This window comes from Cavia porcellus, unplaced genomic scaffold, assembly GCF_034190915.1.
Source record: "Cavia porcellus strain 051 isolate PalLab524CR breed Dunkin Hartley unplaced genomic scaffold, mCavPor4.1 scaffold_10, whole genome shotgun sequence".
In the NCBI taxonomy this organism is placed as follows: Eukaryota; Metazoa; Chordata; class Mammalia; order Rodentia; family Caviidae; genus Cavia; species Cavia porcellus.
The window spans coordinates 1753179-1778650 of NW_026947493.1; the positions used below are offsets into that span (position 1 = coordinate 1753179).

At 39.5% G+C, this 25472-nt stretch overlaps 2 protein-coding genes across 6 annotated transcripts in view; one reads left to right on the forward strand and one right to left on the reverse strand.

The window, feature by feature from the left end:
- Aagab (alpha and gamma adaptin binding protein) overlaps positions 1–25472 on the forward strand; it is a 51764-nt gene that overhangs the window by 15695 nt on the left and 10597 nt on the right. For all 4 annotated transcript variants that reach the window (XM_063257817.1, XM_063257819.1, XM_063257821.1 and 1 more), the window contains exons 2-5: positions 1248–1438; positions 1573–1669; positions 1964–2053; positions 8520–8603. In XM_063257817.1, coding sequence (XP_063113887.1) covers positions 1248–1438; positions 1573–1669; positions 1964–2053; positions 8520–8603 — 462 coding nt within the window. The remainder of the gene's footprint in view (positions 1–1247; positions 1439–1572; positions 1670–1963; positions 2054–8519; positions 8604–25472) is intronic.
- Smad3 (SMAD family member 3) overlaps positions 14227–25472 on the reverse strand; it is a 122687-nt gene continuing 111441 nt past the window's right edge. The window contains exon 9 of one of the 2 annotated variants that reach the window (XM_063257816.1): positions 14227–14565. In XM_063257816.1, coding sequence (XP_063113886.1) covers positions 14556–14565 — 10 coding nt within the window. In that variant the 3' untranslated portion in view covers positions 14227–14555. Of the gene's footprint in view, positions 14566–16445; positions 17747–25472 lie in introns of those variants that run through there. The other variant, XM_063257815.1, reaches the window with a different exon arrangement.

The window sequence follows — 25472 nt, forward strand, 5'->3', positions numbered from 1 at the left end:
TGGTGAGAGCGCATCTGGCTACAGCCCTCTGTTCATGTCTGTCTTTTCTTTTCTTTTCTTTTCTTTCCCACTTTAGTTTCTTCCTGGGTCAAGAGGATCCATCTCCTTCCGTCTGGTCTTCTCCAGGATGCTATATTCCAGCATCTGAGCTGTTGTTCTCAGAGAGGCTTTTACTTTACTGCTTATTGAAATGATGACAGCTTTCCAAAGTGTAGTATAATCTTAGTTTTAGAACTTAAAATTCAGCTTCTAGTTTTCAGTGTACTGTGAATGATGAATGTAATGCATATTTTATTATTTATCTTTAAATGTACCAGAAAGGAGTTTTTGACCATTTTTATCTATTCTTCTGGCAACTGCATTAATGACATGCCATTTTGCTTCTCTGAGCTCATTTTCCATGTCTGTATAAAATGGGCATTCTAGGTGTGGATGCAAGAGGTAGGAGTCTGGGTTAGAGCAATTTCTGATGTCTCTCCCAGTTTTAAACCTTGCATGACCGAAGGGACAGACTGCCTTGGTGGCCCAATGGCCGCTTCACCTGTCTGCTACTGTGAAGGTTTCCTGTTATTCTCATGCTGCATATGGGTTTCTGAAGGCTTTAGATGTGATCTAAAACATTTACTTGGCTTGGCTTTTTTGACATTTACTTGCCAGCAGTATCTCAGTCAAGCAGGAATTTGGGTTAGGTTTTGAAGACTGAAAAAGTATGAATAAAAATGGAAATGGGGTCATTTATCAGCATCCATTCTTTTGTTTCATTAATTGAATTTGTGTCTCAGCAGTTAGACGAAAGAATGTGTGTAGTAACTCTTCTATTTTATTAATCGTATTTTATCTTAATCCTGTCTTTGTTTTGGCATGAAATAAGTACAAAATACAAATTCTTAAAGCTTCTTATTACCCTCCACCTCCCATGAAGTACTTACACAACAGGTTGACTGTATCTACTATTGTTTCTCTTCTACTCAGTCTTTGCTGAGTAATAACATGACTGGTTTTCTTGCCTCATATCTAACCTAGACAGTTTTTATGTTTTTAAAGGGAAGGAAAAAAGCCAATGACTGAAATTGTGTCATTGTTTTATAATCAAATGATCAGAGAAGAAAATACCCTAATAAATGCAGGACCCTTGGGAATCCTTGCACAAAGAATAGCAGCCAGGGTACTAAATAAGTGTGGTATTTTATTGAGAAAATCGGTTTTGGTTTTGCACTTCCCCTGGTAATGTCATGTCATTTATTTAGATATCCTTGGAAGAGAAAATCTTCTTATGGAAGCGACTTCTAATGATGCTGTGAGATTCTATCCTTGGACCATCGATAACAAATACTATTCAGCGGATATCAATCTGTGTGTGGTGCCAAACAAATTCCTTGTCACCCCAGAAATTGCAGAGTCTGTCCAGGCATTTGTGATTTACTTTGACAGCTCACAGGTAAGACTTTGTTTTCCATGGAGCCTTGAATAAGAGATGATCATATGCTTTTTTTGTTGTTTGTTTACCGAATTATTTGTGAGTTTTCTTAATGTCTCTCTTTCTGTTTTTCTGCTTGTACTGGCTCCCTCTAGAAATCAGGGCTTGACAGTGTCTCCTCGTGGCTTCCCCTGGCAGAAGCGTGGGTCCCAGAGGTGATGATCCTGGCCTGTGACCGGGTGTGTGAAGATGGTAAGCCCTGGGGCTGGTGCAGTGGTTTTCTCAAGCACTCATTTCATGTACATCTCATGTGACCTTGTCACTTTACAAATATATTCAGCTACTTTGAAAATCTTACCCATATTTACTTTGCTTGTAAGAATAGATACTTGAGTCTGAAGAGTCATTTTTTTTAATGTTACTTTGTTCTAGATACATTGAGGGTAACATTGCCATTAAGGAAAAAGCATTAAGATTTATGCAGGGCACCGCAGGGTGTTCATCTTGTGTTTCTACTTGTAAAGATTAATTTGCATATTATTTTAGGAGTAAACCGACAAAAAGCTCAAGAATGGTGCATCAAACATGGCTTTGAATTGGTGGAGCTTAGTCCAGAGGAACTGCCCGAGGAGGATGGTGAGTGTGGAGGGCTGGGTGGAAAACGTGACATTTACATTAAGATGAGAGACTTTTGAGTTCAGCAGAGAACAAAGTGAAACTCAAGAAACAAGGTTTCTTCCCAGCTGTGTGAAAAGGATTGGAGCCAAATCCACTAATTGAGTCTTGCCAGTAATGTGATGATCTGTTTATTTGGTTTTATCACTCATTTTAGGAATGGAAAAATGCTTTTTCAATAGATGACAGTAAAACATTTCTATCCAAAATGACTGTCATTTCTCTAATCCCTTATTCTTTCCCTATTGTCAAATGAGGAAAGCTAGACTTAATTTCATAGGTAGAAGTTCTGCTCCTTCTTTGAATGCATAACAAACTGTAGGAACTTCAGGGGCCAATGCAGACCTTATTTGTATATGTTCAGGGCGCTTGAAACCAACAAACCCAGAATACCCCTCTATCCCTGCATAGCTGTTTATTACCTGTCTTTTGCTTCTGTCTAGATTTCTTGTTTCTTGCTTTTTGTTTTTTTAATTAATTTTTTTTTTGATTCCCCAATTTTTTTCCTGTGTAGGATCTACCTGGAAAAGACAGAGTTTAGCATATCAAAACCTTTTATCTAGTACCAAAGCTAAAATGTGGGTATAAATAATTAAGTCACCAAGTAGAATGTCATACGTAGTATTAAGGAAAAATACTGATGCTGTGATATTTCAGAGATAAGAGAGATTACAGTCACATGTTAGTACTGGAATGCTTTGAAACACACCAAAACATTTTGCTGCAAAAATTTTATCCCAGTACTCACTGTTGGTTTAATACTAAACATTCAAGCTAGAATTTGTCGTTTCTGTTCCCTTGTTCCTCGCTGCCCATTCCAGGCAAAACATTTTGTTAGGTACTTGTCCTGTCTCCTGGAACCAATTAACGCGGAGTACTGAGGTACTGTGTATTTCAGTTTAGAAATGTAGAGAGTGGCTGGTGCGTACAGTGAATTCTCAGTCAGCCACTCTGGGAGGAAGTGGAAAAGGTATTGGACCTGCAGTTAGTGGGCTGCAGGGGAGGTGGCACCGATAAGATGCCAGTTGTTCTAAATCACGTTCTAGGCAAGAACAACCAATGCAAGTGAAAGCAGGTGCAGCAGACAAGATGAGCCATTACACGAAACCTTTTAAAAAACAAATTAAGTATCTTCTGTGTCTAGCTTAGACTTTTTCCAAAATGCTGTTACCTTTAATAATAAAATACTGCCAGAGAAGAAAACAAAAATGAAATCCTCAGATTTTTATTCTTGTACATTTTTAAGAATATTGAAAATTAGCAAAAAGTTTCCCCTCCTACATATGTTTTTTTAAAGCCTCCTTAAAACTTGGGCCTGACTTTATATATGTGAGCATTGTGCGTAATTGCTTATTCTGGCACTACAATTTGTTTTCTGCTGTCCTTGGGAGAAAATATATGACTGTTACCATCGAGAATTTTTAACCCTCTGTATCACTAGTCATCTCCTTTTCTTTTGTGTAAGCAGTGTTCTTGTATTCAGTAAATTAAAAAAAAAAATTTTAACATGTCATCTTTAGGCAAGATAACAAAAACCTTCCTAGAATTTTTAAAGATGAACGATTTCTAAGTCGTATTGCCTCACACTGTATTTATATTTGTATTCAAACACCCACATAAGCTGTGTGCAAGTTTGCATTAAATTTCCTCTTATTAGTTGTAACTCTTCATTTCAGAACCATTTTTTTTGTGCCTTGGGTATAACATCTAAAATATGAATCATTCCTTCAAGAATGGAGCCGTTAGTAGTTAAGAAAAACACAACTGGAGATACAACTCAGCAGCACAGTGCCTGCCTGGCAAGCACAAAGTCCTGAGTTCGATTCCCAGTACCAAAAAAAGAAAAAAATCGTGCCTCTACATTTTCATCTAGACATCCAAGGCAATAAACTCGCTTTTGTGGTTATTTTCACTGTAATTGTTGCTCTGTCATTGTTAGATTGGTGTTCTTTTAAGATTGGTCAGCCCGTGAGACAGTTGCTGTGTGCCTGCCGCTTCCAGGAAGCCATCGGGCAGTGGGCAGGGTGGATTGACTGAGACACGGTTCCAGCCTTCTGGCCTGGGCCAAGATTGCACCAGTACAGCATCAGGCCTGGTGTAGTTTTCCTCCAGGAAACGTGTGCACAGGGTTGTGCTGGCTCTGCTTTTCTTGGAGATAATGTAAATGATGTGGTCTTGGTGAAACAAGCCAAGTCACAGGCCTGGGTTCTGATGTGACTTCTGATTCTATGCCCCTCGTGTTGTGTCCCAGGGCTGGGCTGTAGCAACAGGTGCTGTGTGGAGGGACCGTGTTCTCCAAACTGTTTCTTCTAGCCACGTGCAAAGGATTTCCACCGTAGTCCTCAGTATCCTTAAGAACCATTTCCTTTGTGCATAGCCATACCTAACTGTGGCTAAGAATATCACTGTGTTATTGATGTGCTACCTGGGATTATGGCCTTTTTGTTTTGAGTCAGATCAGTCATTGATTTTTAAACTTTTTCTTTTTTTTTTTTTAATTTTATTTAAGGAGAAAAAACAAAAAAAAAAAAAACCAGAAAAAGGGTACAAGTTATACAGAATTTCAGAAAAAATAAACAGGAAATCACTAGTTAATTACATATTGTCATCTTAGAAATAGTTATTGAAGTTACAAAATTAAAGCATATAGAGGGGACTTTCAAACAGTGAAACTGCAAACAGTTTTGTTCAATGATCCAACAAAACTCAGTAATATGGTTATCTGTCTTATACACTTAAATATATATGAGTCGTATCTTTTAGAGAACTTTCTTTTCCTTTCTTTTGTACAATGACAATTACACATTTTGGGTTTTATTACTCCCACAGTTCTTACTACTTTTTTTTTTGAAGAAAGTAAAACCAAATGTGACATACCAGGACAGAGTCAGTCAAATCAAAAGGATGGACATAATACATAATGTAAAAACAAAATACAAGGTGATCAACAGTAGTTACCATAATGCCTCTTGTTATCTTAAAAAGAATTGCCTATATCATCAGTTATAATAAAATTGAACAAAACAGTAAAGAATAAGACCAATAAAACCAAAACATTGGAGACATTAGAGGAATTGAAAAGAAGATAATAGTCAACCAGAATGGGCGTCACAATGAATCTTATTGTCTTCATAGTTGTTGCCTATACTTTCAAACTTGGTACTATCAAGCATAACAGAATAGAGGAAAATCAGTCAAAACAAGATGGTGAGGGCAATACAGGGTTTCAAATCAAGTTAGTAGGAAATCAAAGTGGGTTAATAATATATCTTGCTATTTTTTATTTATTTTTCCCTTAATTAAAAGGATAAAAATGAAAAAGGAGATAATAAAAAGGAGATTGAGATAAAAAATGGGGCATAACAACAAAACAGCGCAGGTCAAAACATAGCCATTTAAGCAAAATAGTGTTTCACCACAAGACAATCCTGACATAATAGTAGTTACCATAGTGTCTCTTCCCTTAAAATCTTTGGGTATAACTTCGTATACTGTAGTATCAAACATATCAAGACAATGTAAAAGAGAATGACAATATTCAAGAGAATGACAGTATTACAGGGTATTTAGAATCAACTAACAGAAAATGAACAATGGTTTCTGTATAATCTCCTTGTCTATAAAAGTTTTTGCTTATATTATCACATATAATAAAATCCAGTAAGATACAACCTATTAAGACCGATGGAGACAGAAGAATACACGTTTGATGGGACTTCAAAACAAGATGATACTAAATTAGCACTAGCTATTATGATGTCTTGTTTTCTCCAAAATAGCTGTTCCTACCTTCCGATCTTCTCTGCCTCATTTCTGTTGAGCTCTTTTTCTGTCGTTTGTTGTCAATTTGTCTTCTTCATTTTGCTTTCTGCTCCATTCATTGTGGCCTCTGTGCCACTGTTTCTGGAATCTTGGTATTTTTCTTTTTTTAGAATATCCTGCAGTATTCTCTGTAGAGTTGAATTGGTGGTTGCAAATTCCTTTAGTTCCTCTTTATCCTGGAAGCACCTTGTTTTTCCATCAATTTCTAGGGACAGTTGTGCAGGATATGTCAATCTTGGCTGGAAGTTACTATCTTTCAAAGCTTGAATTATTTACCCCCATGCTCTTCGTGATTTGATGGTTTGTGCCGAGAAGTCTGCTGTAATTCTGATGTGTGTTCCCTTGTAAGTGATCTGTTTCTTGTCTCTGACGGCTTTTGATATTCTGTTCTTATATTGGATTTCTGGAATTTTGATTATTTAATGCCTGTGTGTAGCTCTGTTTGGGTTATAGGTAGCTGGGGTCCTGTATGCCTCATACATCTGAGTATCTTTACTTTTTGCTAAATTAGGAAAATTCTCCTGGATTATTTCTGTGAATAGCTTTTGTAGTTCATTTGTGTGAGTCCCTACTTCTTCTTTTATGTTCCTAATTCTTAAGTTATAGATCCTCTTATCATCTTCTAGTCCTTGTATTATTGCTGTTTGTTTTCTTGTTATTTTTAAGAAGTTTTTCATTTCATGCTCCCACCTTACAAATCTGTCCTCCAGTTCTGATATTCTTAGTTTCTTTCAAGCTGTTATGCCAGTTTTCTTTTTTTTTTTTTTTTTTTTTTTTTGGTCTTTTTCACTTTTATCGGTACCAGGGATCGAACTCACGACTGCCTGCTTGCAAGACAGGCGCTTATGCCGCTGAGCTAAAACCCCAGCCCCGCCAGTTTTCAATAGGGTTTTTAGTTTCCTGGTAATCTCTTTGAACCTGCTTCACGTATTCTATGTTTTCTCTATTTTCTCCATCAAACAATTCTCTCCTTTTTTTTCTGTACTTCCATTCCACCATCTGTTTTTTCTTGGGCGGTGCTTAGCATTTCTCTAACTATTCTACTGATTTCTTGCTTTATTTCATTAAATACTTCATTTTTGAACTCGTCTATGAGGCTCCGGAGATACCGCTTTATGTCTATAGATGCCGTGTCTGGTATTGCATGTTTTCTGTCTTCATCCTCTTTTTCATTTACCTTTCCTGGATCAGTGTTCTCAGGATTGGGGACTGAGGACCCTTTCTTGTTGCTCCCTTTTCCCATACTTTTTGTTCCTTCCATACAAGCGTATGTACAAGGCCCAGTTTTTTTTTTTTTCCTCTTTGTCTGTTACAGTTTGTTTGAATCTGCCAGCTAGGTGTTCCCGCCCACTGCAGTGTACTAGGGAGACACAGACCTGGGCAGCCTCTCCTGGGCCCACCCCTCCAGGTCAGCCTACTGAAGGCTTCACTGCTAGGGTGCACCGCCAGGCGCAGGGTCCTGATTTGGACTAGCCTACTGGATCTTAGTCCGTGGCGTCACCAGGCCAAGCGCTTCCCACCACTCCCGCTTGAGAGGGGAATATGTGACTATAGTCACTGCAGGGCCCTGTTCTGGCTAGTCCGCTCGTTCCCAGAATGTCCTCTGTTGGAGCCTCCTAGTCTATGAAAGGGTCCCCATTTCTCTCACTCACCTCAGGTCGATGCAGGGCTCCCTGCCAGTCCCACTCTCGATGCCGTTTGGTTCGTGGATTCCAGCTCTTAGAGCCTTCGCACATCTCTCTCCCTGCCGTGCAGATTGGGACGCAGTAGCTGCAGCAGGAAATTCAAATCACTGCTCCCAGTGGCGCAGGATCCAGCTTCCGCACTGAGATTTTATCTGTTCCTGTTATAGCATCAGGACTGCATTTCCAGTTGGTTTCTCTCAGCTTAGTTCATTCCTGGGTCAGCAGGGTACATCTCCCCTCGTGTAGGACTCCTCACATAGCACTGCTCCTGGATTCTAAACTGGTAATCTCAGAGAGCCTCCGTGGCTGCTGTTATTTGTCCGTCATGTTCTCCTGGAAGTCAGTAGTAGTATTCTTCTAAACTCTTTTTCTGATAGTTCTCTGTGTATCTTAAAACAGATAATAATTATCCAATGGTTTCTAGTGGAAGATAGAACATTTACAATGTGTTATTGTATACTAAAAGTTTTATGCTGTCTTTAGGAAATGCACTATATACATAACCAAGATAAATAGCTTGCCTTCTAAGCCAGGGTTGTGTATTTAATGAAAACTTACATTTTCAGAAGAATACAAGTGGATTCCATGAGTGAGGCATTGGGAATACTTTATTATATATCCTTTTTATATTGTGTGTTTACTTGCTCATTCCAGTTTGTAGAATATTTCTTTTGGGACCTCTGAGCTCTGTATTTGCTCTGGTTTTCTTTGAGGGGGTGGTGGTTTCTTATTACACAAGTAACAGTGTGAAGTAACAAATAATAAACAAGATAATTAAGCCACAATAATTTGAAAATGCATCCTCAGAGGAGCATGTATATACATATGTGGATGTGGGTGTGTATGTATTGTAGTTGAGTGTAAGTTTGTATATTAACATATATATGTATATATATATATGTTTTTTCCTTTTTCACTAGATGACTTCCCTGAATCCACAGGAGTAAAGCGAATTGTACAAGCCTTAAATGCCAATGTCTGGTCCAATGTAGTGATGAAGAATGGTAAGTAACTTGAGTCTCAAGATAATTTTCCCCATTTTTTGTTAAGTTTTAAATTATTGGAGTATATGTGGACCCATTAGGATTATATTAAATCTGTAAATTTGTCCTAGTTCTCAAGCCTTCAGTTGAAAGAAGAGCCCAAGGTAGCATTTCGTTGGATTTTAAATATGTGTTTAATAGTTAACTCAGTAACAATTTAGAGATCACTTGTCATATGCATAGCATTGTCTTTGATGTTCAGAATTATGTAAAACTGTAAGACATATATGCTTGTCAATTAAGAGTATGCTAGTCTAGCTGTAGAATTCAAGCCTCCACTTTTCAAATGTCAGGTTTCCCTGCAGCATAAATGACACAGGCAGGAGGTGCATAGAGTCAGAAGTGTGGCTGTTGTGTTACGCATGGGTAGTGTATTGGTCAACTTTCCTAAATACCTGGTACCCACATTTAAAAGGAGAGAGGTTTATTTTGGCTTATGGTTTTAGAGGTTTCAGTCCAGGGTCAGCTGCTCCCAAAGCTTAGACATCATGATGGAACCAAGCTGCTCAACTCCTAGCAGCCAGGAAGCAGTCAGAAGGAGTAATAAAGGAAGGGGCCAGGGACAGATGGGGGCAGACCCAAAGTCGTCTACCCATACTTCACTTCATCCAACTAGGTCCTGCCCCCTGTATCTCATTTACGTACAGGCTTAGCCATGGATCTGTGCCTTTACAAGCCAGTCACCTCTTGGGAGTCTCTGAATCCAGCGGAGCTCACAGTTCACATTAACGCACATAGGAAAGAGAGAGAGCTTCAGTCCAAAGTGTCCCAGCAGTATTCATGTGGTGGTCAAGATTTGGTTAGTGAAAAGGGACAGTGACAAGCCGGGGAACAGGCATGATATCAAGAATAACAGGTAGTACATTCCGGGTTCACCCAGGGAATTTCATTGAGCAGATGCAGCTGTCTTAGAGACCTGAAAGGTAGGCAGGAGGATTCAAGCTCTTTGCTGTAGTAAATGATAAGTCATGGGAGACTTTTAATAAGGCAGCAAGGCGAAGTTGGCATCTTTGCAACATTAATGCGTGGTGGTGTCCACGGGGCTTGATGGAAGTAGTCTGCATTCCAGGAGACCAGAGCCGCTGCAGCAGCTCACAGCTGAGGTGTGGGGGCCTGGGCTCTGGTACTGGCATGGTCTTGGGTAGAAGGCTGTGTCCGGAGTGTAGAGGGTAGAGGTGGCAGGTGGCAAGCTGGCCCACACAGGCTCTTGGGGTCTGCATTAGTTTGCTGGAGCTATAGAGGTAAAGTGTCACACACTGGATGGCTTTCGAACAACACAAATCTATGGCCTTATAGTTGTAGATGTCAGAAGCCCAAAACTGAGGTGTCAGCAGGTCATGCTCATACTGGAGGAGATGGGAAAGGATCTGTTCCAGGTGTTCTAACTTCTGTCGTTCTTTGGCTTGTGGCAGCACAGCTCCAGTCTTCGCATAGTGTTTTCTAAGAGTGTCTGTCCAAATTTCCCTTTATAAGACTAAAGTCACCTTTCTTAGGGTCCTTTACTAATTGAGGGTGGCCCCATTTTAACTACAGATAAATTCAGAGTCTGAGCTATAAGAGGTTAGAACTGTAGTGGAGGAACTTCAGGAAAATGCAGTGCAGTCGTAACACAGTCCTAAGCAAGTGCTGCCTGTGTGGGGCTTCTCTCTTGTAAGCACTTAGCTATCATAAGTTTGCAGCATGAAGTGAACACTGTAGCAAGGAATGAGAAAAACCATGTTTTATATGAACCTACCCCAGGGACTCTAAGATAAAGGTCAGGTGAACGATCAGTTTTGTACAAGTGGAATGTTTCGTCTGATTATGGATGTTAGGTAAGATCAGAACCCTTTGGCTCACCTGACATCTGCTCTCACCCTGTCATGGTTGGAGAAGCCACCTTTGGCATAATAAGTTTCCTTCCTCCTCCATCCTGGGAAGGAGAATCTGATATGTCTGTTGTAGTGAATTGAAAAGGTAAAAGATTTTATTTCATTGCCTTAATAATCAAAATAATGCTGTGATCTAGAAGGAATAAGGGAATTTTATCCTGTGATGCCATTCCCCCATTTTCAAAATCTGCTCATTATGACTGGGTCCTTCTCATTCATCCATCTATTCATTCACAGATCCCTGCTGAGCATTTACCATAATGAAGCATTGCTCTAGACTGTCTGTACTTTAAAAGTTTAAGATATGGTACATAAGCTGGATCAATTTAGAATAAAATTATATTCATTGGCATTTGTTATGTTTTTAGAACAAGTTGCAGAAAAATTTGAGTTCAATATTTTTTTGAAAAATGTGACCTCCAAGTTTATACATTAAAGAAGAGACGCATTATAATTTGCACTTGTGGTGCGATAGTTGATCTTCTGAATTTATGAGGTTTGCATCCTTGGATTCTACCAACAGTAGGGTGAAAATATTTGGAAAAATATGTCTAAATTAAACATACAGTTTTTTTTGTTATTCTCTAATCAATATAGTGTAAGAATTATAAGTAATCTTAGGAATTATAAGTAATCTGAAGATAACGTATATTGGGTATGCATACATAATAAGGAAGTACTGTTGTTTTATAGAAAGCAATTGCACAGCTATAGATTTTGGTGTCCTTGGAAGTCCTGGATATCTGTAAATTTACAAAATGCACTGAACACACTTTATTACTTTCGAAGTATGGGAAAAGGTATTTTCTTAAAATATTCTACTTATGCATTCTATTTTAGACAATGTATTAGTCCTATTTTTCATTTCTGGGATAAAATACCTGACACAGCTTAAAGGAGGAGGGATTTATTTGGCTCACAGTATCAGAGTTCATCCATGGTTGGCTGGCTTAATGGCAGAAGGGTCTGGTGGAGGAATGCTGCTCTACCCATAATAGCAAGGAAAGAGCCAGAGTCAAGAATACCCCTGTCTAGGCCACACCCCAGTGACTCACCCCCTCTCGGTACCCACCTCTTGCTGGCATCAATGAATTGATCAATCTGCTGATGAATATAGCATCTCCACTATAACAGTCACCTTCTAAAAGCCAGTGTTGAACACATGAGACTTCAGGGGACATTTTAGATCTAAACCATAACATTAAAACAATATTCTTTTAGACATAACAAACGTTAAAACAATATATTTTTTTTTTGGTTCCAGGGATCAAACTCATAACCTTGTGCTTACCAGGCAAGCATTTGAGCCACGAAGCTAAATGCCTGGCCCAAAACAATATTCTTTTAAAACCACAAAGAGGTACATTGTGAGTTTTTCATGCTGCTTTGCCCTGAGATGTCTTTGCTTTCTTCTTTTTTCTCTGTGCACTGGAACATTGATTTATTGTTAGCGTAAAACAAAATAATATATGCAGTGCCTTAGGTTTAATCCCCAGCACAGCAAATAACACCACCACCACCCACTAAAATATTTGCATTATCTTAAATCCATGTTTAAGAGGACCCTATGTGGTATGGAAAAAAAAAAAGGCTGTCTGGGAAGAACTCTGTTGTAATGCTGAAATTCGATTGCATTTGGGGGCTGCCCAGTCATGGGAAGTGTGAAGGAAATGCCTGTGTAGGCCCGTGTTGTCTGTAGAGAGCACTCCATTTGCCGAGCCACACCGTCCTTCCAGGATGACCTGTTTGCTGTGTTTTTTGCCCTTGCTTTTCTGGTGTTTGTCAAAGTGCCTTCCTCAACAGGTTTTTTCTGAATGTCCCAAGATTACCTGCCAGCAGGTACTCAGACTGGTTTGTCTTGGCTTCTTTTTCTCTTACTGGTTAAAATTATGGTTAAATAAAAATTTACGATTTTAACCTTTTTTATATGTATACATCAGAACATTTGTATTTGCTGTGCAGTCCATCACTACTCAAAAAGCTTTTTAAACCAAGAAGTTTATTTTTTTTAAATCAAAGTTGATTTACATAGTAAAAAAAAAAAACCTTAGAAGTATTGGATAACTTTTTCAGGACACTAATGACTTTATTTGAATAGAAAAATTAGTATAATCACAGTTCTTTGGGAAAGAATTGGGAAATTACATAATCCTGATTCACTATTTAGTGTTTATTGAGAAGTTATGGGACACTAATGCTATGCCAGTCCTCATCTTTATACAGGTGAGGAAAATAGTATTTTAAAATTCCATCTTACATGTTTAAAAAAATTCCAGTTTTAGGATAGACTGTGAAACTGGATGCTATGACACAGAGCACTGAAAACACACAGATCTTACTGGAGTTTCTTTGTAGTTTCTTGAACACTTGGCATTCAAAAGTCAAATAATTAATCTGAAAATCTAGTTAGTTAAAAATATAGCTGAGTAGCTTCCTTCCTGGCCTTCACCAAAATAAAATGAGTGCCCTACCTGAATGGAAATTTGTGATTAAGTGAATGGCCAAGCTGATTCCTTTGAGCTGGTATGACTTAGTCTGGACAACTTACCTGGCCACATTTTCATCACCTTTTGCCTTTAAAATGTCTCTTCTTGGCTAGGGATTTAGCTCAGTAGCATAAGAACCTGCCTGGCAAGCATGAGGTCATGAGTTCAACCCCCGGTACAAAAAAAAAATCTGTTCCTTAAAAGCAAATAATACACAAGCAACAAAGAAAACACATAAGTTAGACTTCATTAAAATTAAAAACTTTTGAACTTTAAAGGACAGTGTATCAGTTTTGTTTGGATATAACAAAATATTGGGAACTGTATACTTTATGCAGAAAAGAAGTTTATTTAGCTCACTGTTTTGGAAGCTGAAAATAAAACTTAGCCTCTTTTGGTCCTCTAATCAGGCCCTCTGACTACTTCACAGCATAGTGGATGGTAATGGCAGGAGTGTGTGTGTCTGTCTGTGTCAGAGAGATACAGGAAGAGAGACAGACAGCCATACATACATACACACATATGGCAAGAAAGAGAGACCTTCTAACTTTTTTAAATTGACCCAGTCCCATAAACTGTGATCCATTCCTGAAAGACACTATTAACCCAGTTGTGAATATCAAGGCACTTGCTTTTCTCTGGGCTCCCCCTGTTTGAGGCCCCAGATAGCCACACTGAGGACCAGCAGCCATCACACAAATCTGTGGGGAACACGTTGACACCATGTTCAAACTAGTGAAAGATAATTCTCAGAATAGGAGAAAATATTTGTAAAACATATACAGGTTGAGTGTCCCTTATCTGAAATGCTTAGGACCAAAAGTACTACATATTTTGAATTTTGAGGAAGATTTCCCAGTATTTGCATGTATATAATGAAATATTTTGGGGGTGGAACGCAAGTCTAAATGTGAAGTTCATTCGTTTTATAAGTACTTGTACACATAGCGTGAAGGTCATTTTTATATAGCATTTGTAGTGCCGCCCATGTTGACTTGATGCGTGAGATTGGATGTGGGGTTTGCACTTGGGACATCATGCCAGCATTCAAAAAATTTTAGAGTTTGGAGCACTTAAGGTTTTGGATTACCAAATTAAGGATGCTCAAACTGGTAAGGATGTAATGATGTGTAATGTGTAAAGAACTCTTGTAACTTTAATAATAAAAAAACCCAATTAAAAAATTGCAAAGAATTTTAATAGACATTTCTCCAAAGAAGATAAAGAAAAGACCATTCAACACATGAGAAAATACACAGTCAACAAGGGAAAGCGGATCACATCCATAATGAGGTAGCACTTTACACCCCCAGGGTAGCTAGGACCAGAGGTGATAGCAGTGGTGGTGAGGGTGCAGAAAGTAGATCCCTCGTACACTTCTGATGGGAATTTCAAGCAGTGCTACAGCCATTCGGGAGTAGTAATAGTTGCTCAAAAAGTTAAACATCAAGTTATCCTGAGACCACAAAATTCTACTCTTGGATTTAGCCAGTAGAACTGAAAACTTGTCTTTGCAAAAATTGTGCACAGATGCTGGTAGTACTCCACAGTATTATTCATAATAGCCTAAAAAAGAAAAAAAAATAGAAAGATACAATGGAGTGTTATTCAACTGTAAAAGAAACAGAGTACAGAGATATACACTACAATGTAGGTAAGCCTCAAACTGCTATGCTAAGCGGAAAAAGTCACACATGGGAGGGCCATGTAGTATGTAACTGCTTTTATATGAAATGTCCAGAATGGTTAAATTCATAGAAATAGAAAACTTGCTATGGACATGAGATTCTTTTAATTGGGTGAAGAAAATGTTCTGAAGATAGATGGTGATGTTCATTATACAATTTTGTACACATATTACAAACCATTGAATTGTACACTATAAAAAGTGATTCTGATTTATGATTATCCCAATAAAATAAAGACAGGAAATTATACCCCTAGTGATGATAATGCAGTGGTAGGATGAGTAGTGGAGGCAAACATACTGACAATAGCTTCCTACATGCGTCTGTGATCTTATTGTAGGATATATCCATACAAGGCAAATAAGGACTTGCTTCTCAAATCTCAGATCACTGTAACTCAGGGACATTTCCCAAAGCTTACAATTGTTTATCAATTACAAATAAAATGAAGACATTACTGAATGAAGCAGGCAGTGATTTGTGGACTATGTCGAACTAAAATTTGATCTGAGCAGAAAGTAGATACGTTTTCAAAAGGTGCTACGGTGAATTCTCATTAATGATAGTTTTACCTGATTCAAGTTGGGAAGATAGTTGGCTGACACTTTTAAGTCAGTTGTCTCGGAAAACAGTCACAGTTTTCTTCCCAGTACTTTTCTACACACTCTTTTTTTCCTACCAATACTGTTACTGGTTTGGTTGACCAGATCACGCACTGGTGTTTCCTTGAAGTGATAGCAATTGCGAATTGACCAGGGCAAAGCAGCTGGAGTATAGAATCTGCATGGCCACTTCTGGGGGTAGTTTCCCCTCATGCAGATCGGAAGGCAGCCCGAAGAAGAGAGGCTTTCCTGGCCATATTCATTTAGTGAATGAGTGGCTAAGGTGGGACCAGATGGTACCTGACAGGGTGTTTGTGTGGTTTTCCATTACAGTGTGTTGGCTTACAGTTACTGCCCAGTCAGAGATAGGAGCACAGAGTAATTAAATAGTTTATCCAGATACATGGGAAACCATTGGCAGGGCCAGGGGAGGTCCTTGGCCTCAGAACCCCCCTTGCCTGGGTGCTCTAGCATGGGTAAGACTGTAGTGAGGCTGACTGAAAGTAATGACTGTATCTAAGACTTTAGCCTTTTTCTTATTGCCTTTAAATATATCTTTCTAAATAATCTTTATGGAATGGTGTGGGTCCTAACCCTATTCCATTGTCTGCACTTGATCCAAAGTACAAGTAAAGCTTCTGGCTGTATGCCGTAAGTATTTAGAAATTACTGATGAGTGGAAGGTAGTTTATATATAATTATTTTACATGGAATCACTCTGCAGTTTGAATTAATGATTATTTGTGTATAGTGGATAATGTCTTTTTAAAATTTTAATCTTGGATTTAAGAGTGAATAGGGTAAATGGCAGTAATACAGTTAAGGGACAAATTATTATAGTTACTGTTGCCTTAAGGAGGATCCTTTCTGAGAAATGATGCATTATTTCATAATAGTGCAAACATAAGCCTCCACAAATCTGGACGATGTGGACTGGTCCCTCAGCCTGGCTGCCTCGTCCAGCCATTGAAGCACAGGAGACATGGGAAGCAGGATGCTGCTGCTGATGAAACGTGGCACACCATACTGTGGTACACTTTTTTTAGTAGGTAGGAGTATAACCTAAAGTCACAATAAAAATGATAGCACAGTAAATATATAAACCAGTAACACAGTCGTTTATTATCATTCTCAAGCATTACACATTATATGTGATTGTACATGCTGTACTTTGTGGGACCAACAGTGTGGTAAGTTTGCTTATACCAGCTTAACCTGTTCATCACTATGAACAGGTTATTCACACACCCTGCTGGGACAATATCTGGCAATGGGAATTCTCAGCTCCGTTTTTTTTTTCTTTAAACCATGCAACAAAAACCTTTATTAACATTTTGAACAGGTTCAGCTATTATTGAAGCTGGTAATTTCTAAACTTAAATTGGGGCAAATGGCTGTAGTGCAAAGTACTACCATCCTGGACACTGAAGAACTAACAGTCACCCCTCAGATGGAGGACCAGGTGCAGAGTAGACTTTTTTTAAGCCCACAGGTCCAGCGCCATCTATGGAGCCCAGGTTAGTGACAGTAGAAAATGTTACAGTAGGAAGAGATTATAAATCTCCTTGGTAGCCATCACTTCTGTGTTAACCTACAGCTGTTACATTCTTGGCTCTACCAGTGTCTGCTTTTATAAGCTGAAGCATTCATTCTTAACTAGGGCATTCCTGCATCACCCACAACTGGATTTTACTAGGGGACAGAAAAAGCCCCTTTAAACTTTTTATGTATAGAGCATGTGTAAAATACATGAAAATATATACAGTGTATCTGTGGTACTAATATTTCATTGAGTAAGTGTATCACAATTAGAAAAAAGTGCCTTACTGGCTCCCTGGGCGCCGTGATGAAATGGTGGTGGGACCCTGACTGTCAGGTCTGGTTGTGACCTGATAGAAGTCCCCAGGTGCCACATGAAGACCAAACTGACAGGAAGTCAGTCGGTGTCCATTAGCATTGAAGGCGGGACCTCAGTGGGGTCCGGGAAATGAAACAGTTAGGAGGACCATGTTTATGATCCGTGGTCCTCTCATCCATCCAGTCTCATCTGTGTGTACGGCGTAATCTTTCCCATAGCATCATGCCTTAAGTTTCCTCCTCCTGAGAACCGGTTTGTGAACTTGGGGAAGATTTCATTTCAGCTGCTTCCTTCACTTACTCCCAGCACCTGTCCGAGCTTGGTCTGTGGCTTGGAGACCAACCATTTGGGCCTGTTGTTTATAACTTGCAAATGTCTCTTTTATTGTCATTATCATGAAAGGTGAAACTGGGGATCAGTGCTTTATGCCAAATGTAACAAACTGTCCAAGGTGCTTCTCCTTCAGCCTCTCTCTTGATCTTTAGGGAGCTCATCTTTCCATTTCTCAGCGTGTCCAGAGACCTTCGTGCAAGTCTTTTGTTGTCACTAAGGTATTCAAGGCATCACATTCAAGACAGGCTGTTGCGCTCAGAAGCTTCCTGGAAATAAGAGTTGGTTTTAAGAACAAGTTGTTTCTTGTTTTTTTAAGTGGCGTTGTCATTGTTTTACAATAATAAGTGCTAATTTAATGTTAGCCAACGCTTCTGTCCCTGGTTTTGTCACTTGAGCACTGGCAAGTGCTGTAGTGGTTTAGTCTACATTGGTGGCTCTTGGGAATTGAGCTCTTCTTTTACCAAATACCACTAAACAAAAGTTTAAAGGGGCTTTCCTATCCCCCACTAAAATCCAGTTGTGGGGAAGTAGGAATGCCCTGGTGAAGAATGAATGCTTCGCCCTCCTTTTTCCCTTCCTTCCCTCTCTCCATTCATGTGTGCACATGCATGTGTGTTACTGTTACTAGGGTTGGAACCTAGGGCCTGCCTTCACACTGAACTATATCCCCAGCTTTGTAGTCAGGGTTTTTAAGGGGAAATATTTAATATAAGACACATAAGTTATAGGATTATTTTATAATACACTCCCAAAGAGTCAATTGCACAAGAGTACAGGAGATCTGTCCACACACTAGAGACCCAAGAATTCAGTTGAGGGCCTGTATCCCATAGCATCGTCCTCCAGGAGTCAACTGGAGACCTAGACACGACAATGTCTCATGCATGTCTGTACCAAGACTACACTGGGAAGGCTCAAAAGTAGGGTAGCTGGAAAGTCTGTGCCAATGGGATGGAGGGTCTGTACCAGCAGGATGAGGGATCTGCCTGGAGCCAGGAAGGACCGGAGCTCCCCCAAAGAGAACCATTCCTAACCTTAGTGATAGCAAGGACCCAGGTTCCTCTGACAGTGAGAACAGCTGAATTTATACTAGGAAAGCCAGCATGACAAGCTTCTCCAGGAGAATCAACAGCACCATCTTTCCCTTCAGTTATGCTTTTATACTGCTGGCAGTGATCCTCAGGGTGGCCTTCCCCATCCAGCATCACGCTGACTCAGTTCAGCTGGGTGTTCCAAGTTGACCATGAGTTAATCCACACTAGCTTTTCCATTTTGTTTTGAAAAAGGGTCTCAGTAGGTCATTAAGTTACCAGGCTGGGCTCAAACTTGGAATCCTTTTGCCTCAGTCTCCAAGACCCTACTTCAGCCCCTCAGAGTCCTGGGTTTATAGGCATTGGTCCACTGAGCCTGGTGGGACCTTTTACTTTCTAATCGGTGAAGGAGGAATTAGACTAAACAAGTGTTGCAAAGTTGTGGCTTTGATCTCCCAATGGTAAGCAATAATTGAACAGACTGGATTTCAAAAGGCCTGAGAGTTTACTTTTGGCTTATCTATTGTTGTTAAGTCCTCAGTAATACAGCTGGATTTAGTAATGCAAGTGGATTTCAGTATAGAAACAAATCTTTCACAATTTTTGTTTCCCATTACAAATGTTAAGAATTGAGCACTTACTAGTGTGTGTCCCTCTACATGTAAGATTTGGTGGCAGATTTGGGTAAGATATACACTTATTAGTGTGTATCCCCCTACATGTAAGATTTGGTGGCAGAAATCCTGGATTCCAATTCGAAGAATCCTTTGAAGATCAGTAATAAGAAATGAACACCAAAACACAGGTCTGTTTAGGGCTTATCCATACCCAGCCACTCTCCTGAGAAAGTAATGGCCAAGGCCTTTTACATGCATTTTTAGTTTAAAATGACAATTAAATTAAAATTTGGCTCTTAGGGGGCCTCAAATTAGTGAGAAGAATGGTTAACAACGATCATAGTCAGGAGGTCTGTCGCTGCCCAGGTGACCTTGGGAATGAGGCTGTATGTCTCCTGTTCCCTAGCACAGCATGGAGTCAGGCCTGCCTTCTGCTCTTTGAGACTGAGCTCTTCAAGTCACAATGAACTGCTCCTCTTTCTAACCCAGTGCCTGGCCTCACAGAACCCAAGAAAGGATGTGACTTTTCAGCCGGCTGCCTGAGTGGGTGCTGCATCACAAGTGAAGGAAGATGGGTTGGATTCCTTTTGGTCTGTGTGTGGAGAGGATAATTTGGGGAAGAGACTGCATTGTGAGAGGAGGAGGCAAAGAGAATTGTGAGACATGAGGGGAGACGGGGAAATGATGCACAATTACAGTGCTGTGGCTTGTTTCAAATGCCACCTTCAGAAGGAGCCACAGGCACAGGAAGGATGAGCCCGCTTCTCTGCTGCCACCTTGTAGACGTACCCTTGGCCCTCTTCCATTGGGCGGAGTTTTAGAGCCAGTTATGAGTCACAAAAGAAAGTTCTGTTTCTCCAAGTTGAAGTCTTGTTTCATGAACAGTCAGGATTTCCAACACTCACTTCTGAGTGATTTCTCCCGATTCTGAACTTTCCTTTGAGGAGTTCTAGGAGTGCGCTACAGGCCCTGGAGCTGGGACTGTACAGCGGCTGAGCTGGTGTAAAGCCAGCTGCACAGCTCTGGAAAAGACGGGCTCCTTCAGAGGCTCCCCTCAGCTTGAGAATACGCCTGTGTGTGTGCATGGCAGTCACGGCCCGTCTTAATTAGTATTGTGGGTGATTTTCTTCTTTGTATTTTCTCTATCTTATAAATTTTATGCAGTGAACTTCTTGTTTATAATCAGGAAAATTGAGGAAAATAGGCCTCCTGGTCATAGTCATTATCTGCCTGAGTAATAGCAGAAGCAGAGCTGGACTTACAGGGGACATCCTGGGTCGCCCAGGAGAGCTGAGTGCACTTGCTTGAATGGAAAGCTGGGCATGGAGTGTTAGAAACAGGTCGAAGCCTGTCTCCTTCCCTGAGTGCTGCTTCTAATAATGCAGTGGGAAGCTTTGTCTTTCTGAAGGAATAGTTTAGTAAAAGAGAGTAAGGTTTTTTTTCCTCATTCTTCTGTGACTTCAAGAAACATTTCAGTTTACCAAACAGAAGCGGAACATAGTGTAAATGTGTACGCTTCTTTTTCTGACACTAGTGACATCATTTCTGATGAAATACATTCTTAAAAGAATTTTTGACCCAAATATTATGGTGTTGTATAAGATGTTGTATAAGAATAATCATTCAAAATCACATACAGCTTGTCTATGTAAATTAAAATATCTTAGTTGGGCTGTAGTAAATGGGGTCTTGCTCATCATGTAGCATGAATAGAAGAGAACATGTTTATGATAGCAGGAAGATATTTTGTGCAGAGAGGAAAAGTATGTAAAGAAAACTTAAATACAGAAAATCTTTGAACTTAAGATGGTGCCCAATAATTGCTACATTAAAGAAATAAAAACCAAACTCTGGAAACAGATATTTCTGACAGATCATTTAAGAGATTTAGTGGTATGTAGGCCTGGAAAGTCTTAGCACTTGATACAGATGTAAAGTAGAAACGTCTCTGCCTGGCTGCCCCTGCTTGTCACACAGGTGGGCAGGCAGTACTGCATCCTGTCCCCTCCTCACCCCTGTTTCCTTAGCACCAGGCTGGGAGCTGTGCCGTGCAGAAGAGCGGCTGCAGGGGTTTCCCATGTAGCTGAAGGTGGCCGGTAGACGGCAGGCAGGTGTTTACACAGGCTGGTTCTCCAAAGGGCAGCTGGGAAAGTAGCTGTGGGCTAAGATCATTAGGAGTTTATCTCAGAGTAGGGGAGAATATTGAAAGCACTGATACTAAGTGAGGATTGAATCTTTTAAGTGTCTTGATTCTCTTCATTAATTTAATTGAAAATCTTTTCAAAACTGAAGAATTTTACCCCAAAGTTTCCTGAACTGATGAGATTGATTATTCGTGATTGTCAACTGAAGGCACTTTTGCACACGTGCATGCATACACCCATCCTTTGGGTATGTAACTAGTGGGTTGAGGCCAGGAATAGAGACCTAGTCACTTGTCTGCCATGAGTTTTATGTGACTGATGCCTCCAGGAGGTGTAGGGCTGGGGGCTCGGATCAGTACGTGAGTGGCCCATAATTATTCAGTCCTGCATTTACTTTGGTCCTGTGAAAATCAGACTAAACTGGGGACATAATAGATGGTGACAAATGAGAGAGAACCATTCATGAATATAAAACATCTTTTTGAGGTGACCCAAGTTTGTAGCATGCCCCATATTTGTACATCAAGTTATATAAGAGTTGTCTCAGTTCTTTCCTCTGACAGAACAGGGTCTCTGGGCCTAATGAAAAGGAAATGGAATTTAGAGTTAGGGTCTCCTGGATTTCAAGTTCTGGTTCCAACTATGTGACTTTGGGTGGGTAACTTAATCTGTCTGAGTTGTACTCTGTAAGAGATAACAAATAATTTGTAAAATGAGATAGCACAGTACATAAGGAATATGTTGATTTCTGTTTGTGTGTAGAGGATGTAGTTTATGATGAGGATTAAAGAGGCATTTCATGTTCAGTACTGAAAACATTACTTTGCACATCCTTAGCATTTAGTATATGTTCACTATTATTATTAACCCTAACAGTAATCTGTAAGCAAAGTATTGTTATACCCACTGCATAAATGTAGATACTGTAGTAGAATACAGAGAAGGTATAACTTGTAAGTCACAAGGTACGTGGTAGAACAGGGATTCAAATCTGTGCCTTTATCTCCAAATTCATATATTTGTATATTGCCTTGATAAAGAGAAGTGGGAGAAGAGCAAAAATATTAAAAGGAAAATATATTTTTTTAAAAATTACTTTTCCTCTTATGCCCATACTAAAATTTCCCTCTTGGTTTAGGTTTATAATTCTTGAAATGTCTCATGTGATATATGTCAGTTGCCATGCATTTTGTTTCTGGTGTAACAGCCTTTAGATTTGTAAAGATACCTCAACAATTTCACATCTTTAAAGTTTTCTTGAAACTTACTTAAAATAAATTCTCATTCCCACACCTTGAGAACCTTCCATTTCAAATCTATGTTAGAGGCAGTAGTGGTTTTGTTTCTGGTCATACCTAGAAGAATCTGTGCTAATAACCAGCACCACTAGATTTTCCCCATGACACTGTCATTTTTATCTTTTGTCCCATTGGTGCCTACTTACTAAACTACTGAAGCTGGCATTTTTAGGATGGCGTTTAATACACATTAGTCTCTGCTTATCTGTGTTTGCAGTTACAGTCAACCATAGCCTAGAAATTCTAGAAATACACAGCTCATTAATTTTTAAATTGTCTGCTTTTTCAAGTAACATAATGAAATATTGCCGTGTCTCAATCCATCCTCCCCATAATGTGAATTACTCATATGTCCATTGTTTCTACATTGTATATGCTACCCACCCATCAGTCATTTAGCAGCCATTTTGGTTGTCACATTGACTGTTGAGGTATTTCATGGATGAATTTTACTTAATAACAGCCCCATGGTGGTGCCACCCAGCAATTGTGATGTGCTAATGAGAAGCTTTGTTTTCTTTAAGCATCTCCTCACTATGTCACAAAAAGGGCAAGCTCATTATAATAAAGATACATATTTTGAGAGAAGGTGGCCATATTCAATATAGTTTAAATTGAACATTTTATTAGTTATTACTGTTAATGTCTCAACTGTGTCTAACTTATAAATTAAACTTTATCATGCGTATATATAGATACATTGAGTATCCTTGATCCACAATGCTTAGGACCAAAAGATTTTTGGATTTTGGGTAATTTTTTATTTTTTTGATATCTGCACCATAGAGGTTTCTTTGGGATAGGATTTTAACTTCATTAGGAGGTCAGGTGTGGAATTTCCCATTTGTAACAGCATACTAGTGCTTGAAAAGTTAAGGATTTTGGAGCATTTTGACTCTCTGGAACATTCAGCATATATAGGAAAAACAATATATAGTGTTTAGTACTATCTGTGGTTGTAAAATCTGCAAGGGATCTTCCTGTAGGTCTGTTAGCAGGCTTTGGGATGCCGGAATCTCCTAGTGGTGATTTCTAGTTCTTTCTGTCACAAATAAAGAATGAAATAAGCATGAATTGTGACGGTTTCACATTTTTTTAAAGGTAGAGGAAAAAATGGAAAGGTAGGGGAAAATGAGCACTGCAGAGTGAATGTGGAAAAAAGGAGAAAAATAAACATGCACTCTCCAGTGTAGGGTGGGCTACCTCGAGAGGGCTGGACAGTGAATGTTTGATGGCAACAGTTCCTTTGTTACATCCCACGCCCTTTCCAAAACCTCTGGAGAAAAGTCCACGTGCAGGGCTCAGGATTGTTCTGTGCCTGTGTCCCAGGATCTTGTCATGCCTCCTGTCCCAGCTAACTTTAGCCACACCCTACCCTTTTGCTTCAGATCCCCCTATGCATACGGAAGAACTGTATTCTTACTTCAACTTCCAGAGTAATCTGTTTTCCATAACAACTTCCCCTTTCTGTGTCCCTGAAGAGCCAGAAGTTGAGTCGGTAAAGTGGCATTAGTGGAACCATGGATACTAGAGCAGATTTTAGCAGCAGTCTCGTAAAGGAGGAGTCCGGGCTTGTTAACAGGGATGATGTTTCCATGCTTGAATTCTGGGAACGGAAGTATCTAGCAACCAAGATGTATGTAACTCTTTCTTATGAGAAGAATAGGGGTAGAGTGGGTGCATGTGGACAGAATTTTTTAAAACATGGAGCCAAGCAGGACAGTTTTTTTTAAAGCTACAGGGTACAAAAAATACCGAAGTCTTCTCAGCAGTATTAATGTACAGGCGCTCTGCTTTGGATAGACAAAAAGGAATTATTTTTTGAATTGTAGAAGTTGATTTTTTAAACTTCCTTAAAATATAAGTAGTGGAACAAAATGAACTGTCTTTTTACAAGACTTCTCCATTGTTCATAAGAAAATACTGAGCACAGCCTGTCATAATCAACCTGAAGCCTGACTGTAAACTCAGTCCATCTGTGAACCTTTTAATGTTGGAGCTCTTACTTTTATCTCTATTAAAGTAACTAAAGGAAGAGAAAAAAAGCTCAGCTGATTTTAAGTGACTGTTAAGAGAGGTTAAAAGATGCTTCTTTATGACATTAAAGATTTCTACAGTACAAGGGGCCTTAACCGTGTATAGCAGCCAACCCATTTTATAGGTCAGAAAGTTGAGGCACCAAGAGATTAATTTGTCTGAGATCATATAGGTAGGTAAAGCCATGGTTGAAGTCTTTTCTGCCTGCCCACTTGTCCAATTCTGTCTACTGTTCTTTTTCATAATTTGATCCATTAGAATTGAGGCATTAAAATTTTTTACTGTTTTTAATCATGGTAAAATATACATAGCATAAAGTCATACAATGTTTAAAAAGTGTCTTTGTGTAGGTAATACACAAACAAGGAACAAAATCAGGAGGTGCATGTCCAGAGAAGTCAGCTCCCACTCCTAACTCCTGTTCCTCTGGGCTCCCTGCTCTGAGACAGCACTGTGAAGGAGGTGGCTAAAGTTTTAAGAGGACATGTATGAACTGACATTGTGTTACATGATTCTTCAAGAGTTGCAGCCCAGCCTGTCAAGCTTAGGGAATGCCCAACAGAGGAAAATCATAAGCCATGGGATTGAAATAAGGAGAGCTTTATGAATCAGATTTGAAAATTACCCAAAGCCTGAGTTCTTTCCAGCAACAGAGGGGAGGAGGAATGTATTACAACAGTAATCATGGGATCCTGCCTTTCATACAGACAGCCTGAAGTGTAAGAGGGCCCATGTATCCTTGTGACAAGTAAAATCCCCAAGTCTTCTGTAACTGTGTTACAATGTTGGCGAAGGAAAGGGTTGCCTTGGTGTTTGAGTAAACAGATCCTCTGCTCTGAATCAGTGTCGGAAGCAGGGAGCCTTG